Below are 14,671 nucleotides of genomic sequence, written 5' to 3'. Positions count from 1 at the left end.
CAGTCTATCTGAGTTACATAGTAAGAACTTGTCTGAGAGAACCAAAGATAAAAATGATAGCCATATGTAGCAGCATGTACCTATAACTGAAAGGGTATACGGCGCTGGTTTGGTCGACGGCCAAAGAGTCATGAGAGGAAGAGTCACGAGCCATGGTTACCAGAGTTAGAATGGGCTTTATTAGAGAGAAGAGGGGGTGAGAGAGAGAGAGAGAGAGAGAGAGAGAGAGAGAGAGAGAGAGAGGGAAGCAGAGAGAGACACAGAGAAAAACACACAGGAAGACCTCAAGAGACAGCATGGAGAGAGAGTGCAAAGAGAGTCCTGGGGTGCACGTCTGGATTTTAGACTGGGATGCAGTCACCTGCTGATGACGTAATAAGATGCCAGACGAGCTGCTCTTATACAGAATCCTTACAATAACCCCAGCACTTTGGAGACTGAGACAGATGGATCTAGGGTTGGAAACCAGCCTGGGATACAGAAAGACTGCATCAAAACTTTAATTAATTTAATTAAAAACAAAAATCAAATACCCATTACAGTTAAAATCAAAGCTTTCTCTTTGGAAAGATGTCAGAATGTCCAAAGAAATAAGAGAAAGATCCATGATGTTGGTGACTGTGTGCCTCCACCTCTACCTGGGTACTCCTGAGGAGTAAGGGATAAGAGATTTAGATACAAATATAGACGGGAGAGAGAAAGACAGAAGCACAGGATAGCCTTAGGAGGGCCTGGATCCTTATCTACTAGGCCAGAAATTTATTCAAAGGACTTTATATAACAATGCCAAGGGAGGGCCAAAAGACCATCCCCTTGCTCAATACAACCAAGTATAGACCCTTCCAAACACCTGGTACCCAGGCCTGTGGTCCATTCATCCTCTTATGCAGTCCTGCTGGGTAAAGCAAGCTCAGATCTCACTAGGAAACCTCTATGGCTCCCAGTAGCTGTGACTGAGTTAACTTGGACAGTGTCCCCTCAACCTCATGTAGAATCTGTCACCCCACTAGCCACGGTCCATCCTACTCCTGTGGTCCAATGCTCCAGCATCTGTCTGGTAGACAAGCTTTCTCCAGGAGCCAGCTTGATGGCCATGCTGCTAACCTCCCACTGCAAATGACCCGCAGACCTTTTCCATAAATACACTTGAGTTCAGCCTAACCTCCCTGCTGTTACTGGGGTCCCCAAGGTCACTTGGGCTCACTGAGTCACCAGGACTCACAGAGCAGAGCTGTTTCCCCAACAGCTGTGATCTTGCAGAGAAGGGAGTCATTTCCCTATCCCCATGATGATGTGAGTTTATGTGACTTGGGACCTCAGAGCTGAGACAATAAAGGCCACCATGGGGTTTTCTGCCACCTACAGTAGACTGGAGGCATCTTCAGTCTGGGCGGGAGGGAAGGGTGAGCTGACTCATTTTTCCTAAGAACAAGAAATAAACTTGTGTGGTTGCAGCAGTCTAGAGTTGATGGTTTTGCTTTGGCAACAACTGTGGTAGAAGTCAGTGAATCCAAGCTGTGTGCACAGGTAGTTCAGAATGGGGATGGTGAGAATCCATTTCTGGGAGCAGCCAAAGCTGTGACTCCTCCTTCCAACTCCTCTCTGTCTTCCAAGAGAAGCAGGTGGAGCAACCCTCACTCCTGCACTCTGTGAGGAGAGCCAGGCTCCCAGAGACAGGGCCAGCTCCTGAGTCACACTCTCGGAGCTCATGGAAGTAGCCTGGCCAATCACTGGACTGTAGCTACCCAGGAAAGGTCTGGCTCCCCAAGGCACATCCATCAATGCAACTGTAAACTGTGCTGGATCAAGAGGGGACATGGCTTATCACACACATGCATGCATTGTTATGTGTATATCATACCATAGACATGTGAACATTCCTGACACTGCTACACATGCCACACACATGTTTGCAACACAGTGTACTTATGACACATATATGCAGGGCATAGTGCACACACTACACATTATACATATATATTGCAAATATTATATGTGTATATTCTATATCTCACACAGCTATGCACCATACACATGCTATACATGCTACACACATGATGTATATATACCACGCACATCACATGTATATATGTACACAACTCTTTACACAGAGGAATATACCACACACATACCTTGCCAATGGTCCTGTTTCTCAGACAAGAGGTCAGGGTGTATTAATAGGGTGACTGTGATGGCCAAGGTCGTAACAATACAATATGAACAATGGCTTTGTTGCATAAACAGACACACATGTACACATACACACATTCTTACTATAGCCATACACCGCACCCCAAAACACATATGAACCAGTGCTGTGGGATAATGCTTTTGTGCACTGGTTTAATAAAACGTTGATTGGCCAGTAGCCAGGCAGGAAGTATAGGTGGGATAAGCAGATAAGGAGAATTCTGGGAAGAGAAAGACTGAGTCAAGAGACACCAGGCCTCTATCCAGGGAACAGCATGTAATGGGACACAGGAAAAGCCATGGAAAATGTGGTGACATTTAGATTAACAGAAATGGGCTGAGTTTAAGTGCAAGAGCTACTCAGTAGGGAGCCTGAGCTAATGGCTGAGCAGTTTTAATTAATATCAGCCTCTGTGTGTTTACTTGGGACTGAGCGTCTGCGGACTGGATGGGACACAGGAAAACTTCAGTTACTTAGGAGCCCTGAGAGTACATGTGTGTGTTACAGTGACCCCTGAGAGTCCAGATGTGTGCTACAGTGACCCCTGAGAGTCCAGATGCTTGTACCAGTGTCCAGCTTGACATGGCTTCTGGGGAACTAAACTCTAGTCATCACCTGTGCAGAATGAGCACTTACCTCCTGAGCCATCTCCAGCCTGTGGAGTTCCCTGAGACACCAGGCTCCTTGAAGTGGTCTTGGGCCTTCTATGTGGCCACAAGAGGGCCACAGGAAGGAATCCAGATCCTACATAGAACTTCCTGTTACAACATTGTGTTTACAAATTTCTATAGAACTCTAAGATTTTCTTGTGTGTGCGAGTTCCTTGTCTGTCCACACTTATCTAACTAACGCAGCTCTTGCAGAGTGACTCAACATCACCATGAGGTACGGCTGGCGGCTCAGCCGTGGCCGTCACCGATACTTCTGAGCCCCTAGTCCTCACTCAAGTCTTCAGCACAAAGGGAATGTGGCTTTGTGTTGTGTTGGTACACTGATTTGCCACAGAGGAGGTTCTGTGACTCCACCTTTAATGTGACTCCCTGTTACCACACTCCTCAAGTCTGGGCTAGATGTAAGAACTGATGTGTTCACTAAGCTCAGTTATAAGTCATTTGCTGTGCTATAAATCAAGCCCTGTGCTGAGGAGATATCACAGGTCAGAGGCCTGCTATAGGACAGACCGGAATCAGAACACATTCCCTCATCTCAATTAGGCACTGCTCAGCAGATCTCTCTCTCTCTCTCTCTCTCTCTCTCTCTCTCTCTCTCTCTCTCTCTCTCTCTCTGAAAATGAGGATGTAGCTCTCATTTATGTCTCCACAACCTTGTCTCCCATGCCTGTCACCGAGCTCGCTGCCATGATAATAATGGACTAAGCCTCTGATAATGTAATCCAATGACAAACTTTCTCTAATATGAGTTGTGGTCATGGTGTCTCTTCACAGCAGTAGAGTAGTGACTAGGTCAGATACCAAGCATAGACTATGGCATTGGAGTCCCCAAGTGAATACACAAAGCAGATTATTTGCTCTTGTTGAGCTGATATTGAGTTGAGCATAAAGAAACAAAGGACACAGACAAAATTCAGACAGACACCCTGAAGATGTATATGTGAGAGGCAAGAACTGGAGAAAGTGTTACATTGAGAAAATTTCTGCATTTTCTGTTAATAGGGATTGGAAACGAATGGAATACATATGATTGCCAGAGGAGAGCCCCAGGCCAATTATGAGCAAGTACCAATGTCCCCCTAAATATTACCACAGCCTTTAGATACGACATATATCAGAGATGTGCAGATGCCTTTATGGTTAGGTGTATCACTGGGCTCCAGGAAACATTTTCTTGCCTTCCTCCCCAACATGAGAGGGAAATGGACCTCCAGCATTAGGAACTGAGTTGTCAGAAAGGAGAGACCTGAGGTTTTTCTTCATTCCCCCTCCAAACACCCAACACCCAATACCTACCCAAAATAATGACAACAGGCCCATGTCTAGATATGGGGCCATGACATACGAAGACAGAGTGGTCAGGTAGAGTGACTGATGCCCATAATTTCTGCACTCAAGGAATGGAGGGTTTCTGTGAGTTCAAGTTCAGCTTGAAATAGTGCATTCCAGCCCATCCTGGGTTGCAATGTGAGATACTCTTTCAAATAAACAAGATCTGAGACATATCTCAGTTGATAGAGTGCTTGCCTAGCATGCATGAAGCCTTGGTTTCAATCCTGAGCACAGCATGAATGGCGTGTGGTAGATCACACCTATAATAACCTAGATTCAGGAAGTAGAAGCAGGAGGATCAATTCTACGTCATCCTTAGTTGTATAGAGCCAGATTGAGCTAGAGATCTGCCACAAACAAACAAACAAACAAACAAACAAACAAACAGAATAAGATGGAAGAGGAGAGAAAAAGCTGTGACCTACAGGTCTGTACCCTTTGTGGGGACTCTGTATCAACATAAACTCTGATTAAGGTATCAGGATCACAGTGTTTGCTGAACCAGCTGCGTGAAGCCAGAAATAGTGCCAGAGACCCCATGGACTAAGAGCATGCTATGGAAGGCTAAGCTGAATTTTGGAAGGAGATGGTTCCTCTGTGCTCACAGGGAAGGAGCAAGAAAAGATTGACAGCTATCAGGTCCACTCAGGAAGTGGCAGGTCACAGAGGGTGGAGCAGCCTGAACAGAAAAGGAAATACTTTCCAGGGCTCTGCCAGGAGTGGGAAGGTTGTAAAACACTTAGCTGAAGGCTAAGGGACAAGTGGCATCTTAATCCATGGCACTGGCTGACGGTGTGCCCCTAACTGGAAGTGATAGGAACCAGTGCCCCTGAGTCCTGGAGCATCTTCAGAGCACTTCCTGTACCAGTTTATCTGGAGCCTCCCCGGGGACCAGGAAGCAGAGGACAGAAAGGAGAACTCGGCATGTGAACACTGGACTTTCTAGAAGGACACTGCCCCTCTCCTCTTGGGCTTGCTGTGGGCAGGAGACATCAGAGCTGAAGAAATGACCCCAGGAGTGATGGGAGTGTGGCTGCCTTCAGCTCTGCTCCTCTTGCAGGTCCCAGGTGAGCACAGGGATGGGGGTGGGGTGGGGGTTACAGCTCTCAAAGGGGAACTCCTGGAGTAAGTGAGAGGGCAGGATGGGGGATGGGAGGTGGGAGAGAGCAGCCAGCAGAGGAAGATGGGCCCAGAGTGAAGACAAGGAGTGATGGGGGGGGACAGGAGTGGCCAGTGTCACCTCACAGGTGCTGTCAGGAATCAGTGCACAGTACAGTCATGACTACCTCACCTGAGACAGTCAGGACCTGCTGAGAGGGTTAGCTGAGACAGGCATTGCCATAACACCACACAATCTTTATTGGGTATACACATGTATTTGCACACCAAATGTGTATAAGCACTGATTCCTTCATAGACACATGTCACACCCACAGAGACATACACACACACATATACATATGTAAAGACTTCCCCCCCCCACCAGCTCTCTGTCTCTGTCTGTCTGTCTGTCTCTCTCTCTTTCTATCTATCTATCTATCTATCTATCTATCTATCTATCTATCTATCTCTATCTCTCTCTCTCACACACACATACACACACACACACACACACTGACATGTTGTTTCATCCTGGGCCCTTCCTTTCTCAAGGGACAAGCCCCTCCCCGCCCCCTCTTCAGGACAACACAGGCACTCACCTCATTCAAGACTTTGGGTCTAAGAAAGCCTGTCTCCTTTTTGATGCTTTCTTTCTTTTCTTTTCTTTTTTTTTTTAAAAAGATTTATTTACTTATTCTGTATACAATGTTCTGTTTGCATGTATCCCTGCAGGCCAGAATAGGGAGACAGATCTCATTGTAGATGGCTGTGAACCAACATGTAGGTGCTGGAAATTGAACTCAGGACCTCAGGAAGAACAGCCAGTGTTCTTAACCTCTGAGCCATCTCTCCAGCCCTTGATGCTTTCTTCAGACCAGACAGCTCTTTAAGAGATGAATAAGGGAGACCTGACCCCCATCCAGCTGTGAGGGTGCAGAATTGGGGCTTGTGTTTTCCAGGCTGTGTCCCTCTGCGTGGCCCCAGCAAGGTGACAGGCACTGTGGGGGAGTCCCTGAGTGTGTTGTGTCAGTACGAGGAGGAACACAAGACTAACAACAAATACTGGTGCAGAGCATCACTGCTATCACCATGTAAAGAGATTGTCAGGACCAGAGCCTCAAAAGAAGCTAGGAATGGCCGAGTTTCCATCAGGGACCGTCCAGCCAACCTCACCTTCACAGTGACCTTGGAGAACCTCACCTTAGAGGATGCAGGCATCTATAAATGTGTGGTGGAAATACCATTTATCAATGGCTCCTTCTGGGAAACCATTCCCACCTTGGGGATCGATGACTCCTTCAAAGTTGTGGTGTCGGTGGTCCCAGGTAAGCTCCCTTCATGTCAGGGCACCCTGAGTCCAGGCCAGTCATTCCATCATGAAGGAAGGAAGCCAGATACAACAGCATGGTGAGCTTGGTGAATCAGTGACTCAGGCCACTGGGTGTGAGTCCACATGTACCATTCTTTTTTTTTTTTTTTTTTTTTTTTTTTTTTGGTTTTTCGAGACAGGGTTTCTCTGTGTAGCTTTGTGCCTTTCCTGGAACTCACTTGGTAGCCCAGGCTGGCCTTGAACTCACAGAGATCCACCTGCCTCTGCCTCCCGAGTGCTGGGATTAAAGGCGTGCGCCACCACCGCCCGGCCACATGTACCATTCTGAGAGCATGTGTTTTATATGTGATAGTGAATGTACACCAATATCTGTGTGTGCAAGTACACACAGGCACAATGGGGAACCTGAGTTCTTAGAAACTCTCTTTTTATTACATACATTTATTTAGTTAGTTAGTTAGTTAGTTAGTTGGACTAGCCCTGGTGTGTGTCAGTCTGAGAACTCGCACTTAGTTGTCCCTCCACAGTGGGGTCCTGGGGCTGTAACTGAGGTCATCAGGCTTCACAAGCAGGGTCTTTCCCCACTGAGCTGTCTCATCAACCAATGTTTGAGATTCTCTGTGTGTCCCATGTGACAGTCTGAGGCCCAGAGACAAGCCATGAATCAGTGGCTCTTTGTGACTTCCTGTCCTGATAGGAGACAAGTCCTCTCTCCCAGGTCTCATTTGGTCCTGTGCCCATCTCATGTGGGAACAGTACCCAGCCTATCTACTCCCCTTCTTCAGAGGATGCCCTGTCCTGAAACTGAATGGACACTTCCCTTCCATGGAGGTCCCAAGGTGCCAGCTTCATTACAGTGGTTCTGGGGCTTCGGAGAGGAACCACAGACACAAGAAGGGTAGATTATATATTGGGCTTCTTGATTCCCGAGAAATCCATTCAACTCGTCCAAGTCCCCCTACATTCCCCTTTCCCAGGAACCATTTACTGCAGGAAGAAACTCAGAGAATCCCCCAAAAGTGCCCCTTCCCAGGCAGAGGGTGAAGCTGGATGAAGACAGTCTCTCAGCTCCTCTGGTCCCAATGTTCTCCATGTCTGCACTCATTCTCCCCTAAAGGATCCTCCCTTGTTTATAGAACCGAATTAGTGCATCTCTTTAAGGGCCGGGTGGTGGCAGGGACTGAAGGCGATGAACTGCTCTGTTGTTCCCAGTATTTATCTATTCTGAGAGAGGGTCTTGTGTAGCCCAGGCTGGCCACAAACTCACTGTGTGGTAGGAATTCAACTTGAATGACTGATCTTCCTGACTCTGCCTCTCCAGCACTGGGATTACAGGTTCCCATCCCCACACCCAGCTTCCTGTTCTGGTTCTCAATTGTGGTTTTCCCCTCATAAAAGCTTCTCTCCAACAGCCTCTGTGGGCCCATAGTGAGGAGTGTGGAACCAAATCTCACTGGTGTCTCTAGTTCCCCTCAGCAGAGGCCACTCTCCACAGGGTCCTTCAAGCATCTGTCTTTCTAGATCTTTCCATCTCTCTATTCCTCAGAGAACACTATCCAGTGCTCTGTCTGAGTGACAGTGTGGGAATGAGGGGGCCAGGCAGACAGAGTCCCACTACTCTGTATCTGTCCCCAGAAGGATGGAAAACAAAGAGGTAAAAGGTGTCACTGAGGCCAGAAGGGACCTGGCACCAAGTGTCTTGTCACTGACACTTAAACTCTCCTCTACAGGAAGACTGGCTTCAAGTTTGAAAGTGCCAACCAGCCCCAATGCACCATGGGAAGGCCTGGGGAGGGAAGCCCTGACCAGGACTTGGTGGGGCCATGGGGCTTGTAGGCTGTCACACAGTGGTCCACCGTGTCCCTAGGGACCCCTGTGCAGCAGAGCTGCAGAGGTTTCAGTGGGGAGGACATGGAGTGGAGGTCACTGGGACAGTCTGTGTTTCCATCCTTTGCTCCAGTCACAGGCTCTAGCCCCGAGAACAGAGCAAGTACCCTGGGGTCCCCCACATCCTCACCAGTGCACACTCAGCCCAGCGTGACCACAGAGGACACAACTCCTGGTCCCAGCCTACAACCCCGGTGAGGACCCTGAGGGCTCTGGATTGTGGGTGGGGGTAATGCTGAGAGGGTGGAGGTGGAAGGGTTTGGATCTCCCTCCTTGGGCATCTCCTGCATCTTCCAGTCCCACACTGACCTGGGGGAGTGTCTTGTGAACAACAGTTGCTCATCTACAGATTGGGGCACAGCAATGACACCCAGACCCAGACCTGCTGAGATGGAGTTAGTTTCCTGTCAAGAGGTTACAACACAAACACACCGAAGTCTGGGGAGACAGCTGTGCTGGTAAAGGATCTGAGTTTGAGCCTCATCACCCACATGTCAGGCATGGCGGCATACACTCTAATTACCTGAGCTGTGGAGGTGGAGACAGGAGGATCCCTGAGAATCACTGGGCAGCCAAGCCTAGACTACTTGACAAGCTCCAAGTCAATGTGAGATCCTGTCAGATAACAATATAGATGGATCAGGTGCGGTGTCTCATACCTTTAATCCAGCACTTGGGAGGCAAAGGCAGGCCAGTCTATGAGCTGAAAATCAGCCTGGACTTCATAACAAATTTCATTCTAGCCAGAGCCACAGAGAGACCTGTCCCAACATCAACATAACAAGATGATGATTCTTGAGGAATGACACCCAAGGGTATCCTCTGGTCTTTATGTTCATGCACACACATGTGCACCTACATACACACACATGAAGACACACACACATACACACACACCAGCAAATTAATTAATTTTATTTAATTCATAATTAATTAATGAAAATAAATACAGCCACTGGTCTGTAGTGGCACAAGTAGGGGAACTCAATTTAGAAGAGAGTTGGGGTCTGGGTGGAGGAGGCAGTGCCTGCCTGTATAGAGGCCTTAGGAGTGGAGGTACACGGAGAGACTGACCAGATTCACAATTCCAGGCTACTTTTTGGGCTCAGTCACACAGCTCAATCCGGCAGGGTTCCTTGTCCTTGTCCCTGAAAAGAACACCTTGGACACACACCTGGGTAAAGAGACACTCACACAGTGCAGGGCATCATCACCACCTTCAGGGAAGTGAGCTTATTGTGACCTTGTCCCCACAGGTCCCTGCAAAGCAGAATCTTCTTCAAGGTCCTGGTCTTTCTGGAGGTGCCCCTGCTCCTGAGCATGTTCAGTGCTGTCCTCTGGGTGAACAGGCCTCAGAGATGCTCTGGGAAGAAGCAGCATTGTCCTGATTATGAGAATCAGTGAGGTCTGTTGACATCAAAGCTCTGTTCATGTCCCTGGACACAGCTCTTCTGGTGACAGAGGACAACAAATAAATCTGTGATTCTGAGAATACTCTGAGATTTTTTTTTTAGAAGACTCTTTGTGCTGTGTCAAACACATAAAAGAATGTGCCCAATAAATACATATACATACATTTAATAGAATATCTTTACTTTGCTCTGGATTTCTGTTTAAGCTGTATAATTCTGATGAACAGAAATATTACCAGAATATTCTACTTTACTGACATAGGAAAATAAAGGTATTCTCAGTCTCAAAAACAACCTTTTACATATCTTGCAAAGACCTTAGAACTAGTCCAAAACAGACTAAGCTGCCCCTACAGAATGTACACAGACTAATTTCCAGGTGTTGTTCATTGCTGAATCAAGGCCAGGCTGTTTCCATCAAGACTCAGTCCTTGCAGTAGTTCCCTCTCTGCTGCTGATGCATACGGTACCCTGACAGCTCAAGGTTCAGCCGATGTTTCATGTGTTAGCCCCTCACCAACTTAGAGCTACGTGCGTGGGTCAATGTGCCATTACCAGCCTAGGAGAAACTAAGTGGCTTATCTTGTGTGTTGAGAATGGGTAGCACGCTGAAAATGTGACTTATAATTGTCCAGAGTTTGGCCGAGAGGGAGCAGCAGCATCGGTGTGAAGAGAGATGGCTGTGTAGAGCTATGTGAGAGCTGCTGCAGAATGGGTGTGTGTGTGTGTGTGTGTGTGTGTGTGTGCTGAGAGATGGAGAAAAAGAAGCATGAGAGAAGTGTGAGGACCTGGACATGTGAAAGAGTGAATAAAGAGCAAGGAAATCATGTAGTGTGTGTGTGTGTGTGTGTGTGTGTGTGTGTGTGTGTGTGTGAGAGAGAGAGAGAGAGAGAGAGAGAGAGAGAGAGAGAGAGAGAGAGAGAGAGAGAGAGAGAAGCTGTGTGCAAGAGCTGCTGCTACTAGGAGGAGCTGTGTCTAGGAGCTGTGTACGGTGCTGTGTGGAGAGAGGGCTGTTTAGATGATGCTTAGCTGTGGCTGTGTGCAGACAAGGAAGATGAAGCTGCCTAGAAAAGAGATGGAGAAAAGAAATGTATGTCAAAGAAATTGTGTAGCCATGTGAAAAGATGTGTGTCTGTAAAGATATGCAGCTCTATGCAGCAGTGTGGAGATGTGTAACTGTGTGGAGACAGGAAGAGTCAGAGGCCATTAATTGGTTATTAAGATTAAGTAAAAGATAAGTTAACATCAGAAAGCATGTGTGTTTCCTTATTTCACCCGTAAGAGATGATTAAAACTTATTTCTAAATACTCTCAGATAGAAACAGTCTGGCCGTTGCTGCCTTAGTGGATTCTCTTACATTACCCTGGAGGTGGCCTTGGAGCAGGCTCTCCAGAAGGTCCCCAATACCTTCATTCTGCTCGGTCTCAGCACTGTACAAGTCCCCATGGGGGAATAAATGAGAAGAGGAATACAGGACATGACAATGTATTTACCATCCATGTTCACCACCTGGGGGGATAACAAGACCCAGGATGCTAGAGGAGACTGGCCGAGCATCCATCACTGTTGTCCCATGAACCTCCCACTCACAATGAACTCAAGAGGGTTTCACTGTGAGCAACACAGGCACATATGGTGTGGATTCACAAAAATGAAGGAGGTGGTTCCTCTCCTCACGGAGATGGGGCAAGATAAGATGGACATATCTCAAGTCAGCTCAGGAAGTGGCTTATCACAGAGGATGGACAGCATGAACAAAAAAGGAAATGCTCTCCAGGGCTGGCCATAGGTGGGAAGGTTGTGAAGCCCTTAGCTGAAGGCTGGGGCACAGGTGACATCCTCAATCCATGGCCAGGGATGTGTCTCCTCACTGGGAGTGATGGGAACCTGCGCCCCTGAGTCCTGGACCTTCTTCAGAGCACTTCCTGTACCAGTTCAAATGGAGCCTCTCAGGGGAGCAGGAAGCAGAGGACAGAAAGCAGAACTTGTCATGTGAACACTGGGCTTTCTAGAAGAACACTGCCCCTCCTCCTCTTGGGCTTGCTGTGGGCAGGAGACATCAGAACTGAAGAAATGACCCCAGGAGTGATGGGAGTGTGGCTGCCTTCAGCCCTGCTCCTCTTGCAGGTCCCAGGTGAGCACAGGGATGGGGGTGGGGTGGGGGTTACAGCTCTTAAAGGGGGACTCCTGGAGCAAGTGAGAGGGCAGGATGGGGGATGGGAGGTGGGAGAGAGCAGCCAGCAGAGGAAGATGGGCCCAGAGTGAAGACAAGGAGTAGGGGTGGGCAGGAGTGGCCAGCATCACCTCACAGGTGCTGTCAGGAATCAGTGCACAGTACAGTCATGACTACCACACCTGAGACAGTCAGGACCTGCTGAGAGGGTTAGCTGAGACAGACATTGTCATAACACCACACAATCTATATTGGGTATACACATATATTTGCATACCAAATATATATAAGCACTGATTCCTGCACAGATACATGTTACACCCACAGAGACATACACACACATATATACATATGTAAAGACTTCTCCCACCAGCTGTCTCTGTCTGTCTGTCTGTCTCTCTCTCTTTCACACACACACACACACACACACACACACACACACACACACACACACACACACACGTGCTGTTTCCTCCTGGGCCCTTCCTTTCTCCAGGGACAAGCCACCTCCCCTCTTCAGGACAACACAGGTGCTCACCTCAGTCCTGACTTTGGGTCTAACAAAGCCTGTCTCCTTTCTCCATGCTTCCTTCCTTCCTTCCTTCCTTTCTTCCTTCCTTCCTTCCTTCCTTCCTTCCTTCCTTCCTTCCTTTCTTTCTTTCTTTCTTTCTTTCTTTCTTTCTTTCAGATTTATTCATTTATTTTGTATACAGTGTTCTGTTTGCATGTATCCCTGCATGTTAGAAGAAGGAGCCAGATCTCATTATAGATGGTTGTGTGCTACCATGTGGGGGCTGGGAATTGAACTCAGGACCTCTGGAAGAACAACCAGTGTTCTTAACCTCTGAGCCATCTCTCCAGCCCTTGATGCTTTCTTCAGACCAGACAGCTCTTTAATAGATAACTAAGGGAGGTCTGATCCCCATGCAGCTTTGAGTGTGCAGAATTGGGGCTTGTATTTTCCAGGCTGTGTCCCTCTGCATGGCCCCAGCAAGGTGACAGGCACAGTGGGGGAGTCCCTGAGTGTGCGGTGTCAGTACGAGGAGAATTACAAGACTAACGACAAATACTGGTGCAGAGTGTCACTGGTACTATGTAAAGAGATTGTCAAGACCAGAGCCTCAAAAGAAGCTGGGAATGGCCGAGTGTCCATCAGGGACCATCCAGCCACCCTCACCTTCACAGTGACCTTGAAGAACCTCACCCTGGAGGATGCAGGCACCTACAAGTGTGCGGTGGACATACCGTTTATCAGTGGCTCCTCATGGGAAATCGATCCCACCTTGGGGATCAATGACTCCTTCAAGGTTGTGGTGTCCGTGGACCCAGGTAAGCTCCCTTCATGTCTGGGCACCCTGAGTCCAGGTCCGTCATTCCCTCACAAAGGAAGGAATCCAGATACAATAGTATGGTGAGCTTGGTGAATCAGTGACTCAGGCCACAGGGGGTGTGATTCCACTTGTACCAGTCTGAGAGCATGTGTGGTATGTGTGATAGTGTATGTACACCAATATATGTGTGTGCGTGTACACACAGGCACAATGGGGAACCTGAGTTCTTAGAAACTCTCTTTTTATTACATACATACATTTATATATTTAGTTAGTTAGTTAGCTAGTTAGTTAGACAAGCCCTGGTGTGTGTCAGTCAGAGAATTCGCACTTAGTTCTCCCACCACAGTGTGGTACTGGGGCTCTAAATCAGGTCTTCAGGTTTGACAAGCAGGGTCCCCACCGAGCTGTCTCATCAACCAATGTTCGAGATTCTCTGAGTGTCCCATGTGACAATCTGAGGCCCAGAGACAAGCCATGGATCAGTGGCTCTTTGTGACTTCCTGTCCTGATAGCAGACAAGTCCTCTCTCCCAGGTCTCACTTGGTCCTGTCCCCTCTCATGTGGGAACAGTACCCAGCCTATCTACTCCCCTTCTTCAGAGGATGCCCTGGGCTGAGACCGAGTGGACACTTCCCTTCCATGGAGGTCCCAAGGTGCCAGCCTCATCACAGTGGTTCTGGGGCTTCTGAGAGGAACCAGAGACACAAGAAGTGTAGATTATATATCGGGCTTCTTGATTCCTGAGAAATCCATTCAACCCGTCCAAGTTCCCCTACATTCCCCTTTCTCAGGAACCATTTACTGCAGTAAGAATCTCAGAGAATTCCCCAAAAGTGCCCCTTCCCAGCAAAGGGTGAAGCTGGATGGAAGACAGTCTCTCAGCTTCTCTGGTCAATGTTCTCCATGTCTGCAGTCATTCTCCCCTAATGGAGTCTCCCTTGTTTATAAACCGATTAGTGCCTCCCTTTAAGGGCCGGGTGGGGGTGGGGGCTGAAGGCGATGAACTGCTCTGTTGTTCCCAGTATATTATTATTCTGAGAAGGTTCTTGTGATAGCCCAGGCGGCCACCAAAACTCACGTGTAGTAGGGATTCAACTTGAATGACTAATCTCCTGGACTCTGCCTCTCAGCCCTGGGATTACAAGCTCCCATCCCTACACCCAGCTTCCTGTTCTGGTTTCTCAGTTTTGTTTCCCACTCATAAAAGCTTCCCTCCCTCCAACATCCTCTGTGGGTTCA

General features: G+C 48.1%; 2 protein-coding genes across 3 annotated transcripts; both read left to right on the top strand.

The window, feature by feature from the left end:
- Positions 1–4,272: 4,272 nt before the first annotated feature.
- LOC114689261 (CMRF-35-like molecule 4) lies at positions 4,273–10,010 on the top strand. Of its 2 annotated transcripts, XR_005090328.1 has the most exons (5): positions 4,273–5,261; positions 6,255–6,620; positions 8,586–8,706; positions 8,862–9,119; positions 9,769–9,854. XR_005090328.1 is itself a non-coding variant. In XM_037200807.1 (4 exons), the coding sequence occupies exons 1-4, from the start codon at positions 5,201–5,203 to the stop codon at positions 9,914–9,916; spliced, it is 696 nt and encodes a 231-aa protein (XP_037056702.1). In that variant the 5' UTR covers positions 4,283–5,200; the 3' UTR covers positions 9,917–10,010. The 2 variants fall into 2 exon arrangements, 1 of the variants encoding a protein (XP_037056702.1); XM_037200807.1 differs by lacking the exon at positions 8,862–9,119 and having other exon boundaries at positions 4,283–5,261; positions 9,769–10,010.
- Positions 10,011–11,475: 1,465 nt separating this feature from the next.
- Positions 11,476–14,303, top strand: LOC119086928 (CMRF-35-like molecule 4). The gene is made up of 2 exons (XM_037200814.1): positions 11,476–12,059; positions 13,065–14,303. Exons 1-2 carry the CDS (start codon positions 11,999–12,001, stop codon positions 13,511–13,513), a joined length of 510 nt encoding a protein of 169 aa, XP_037056709.1. The 5' UTR covers positions 11,476–11,998; the 3' UTR covers positions 13,514–14,303.
- The last annotated feature ends 368 nt before the right edge of the window (positions 14,304–14,671 follow it).

The sequence above is a fragment of the Peromyscus leucopus genome, chromosome 8b (assembly GCF_004664715.2).
Source record: "Peromyscus leucopus breed LL Stock chromosome 8b, UCI_PerLeu_2.1, whole genome shotgun sequence".
Lineage (NCBI taxonomy): Eukaryota > Metazoa > Chordata > Mammalia > Rodentia > Cricetidae > Peromyscus > Peromyscus leucopus.
This window is presented reverse-complemented; position numbering and strand designations above follow the sequence as displayed.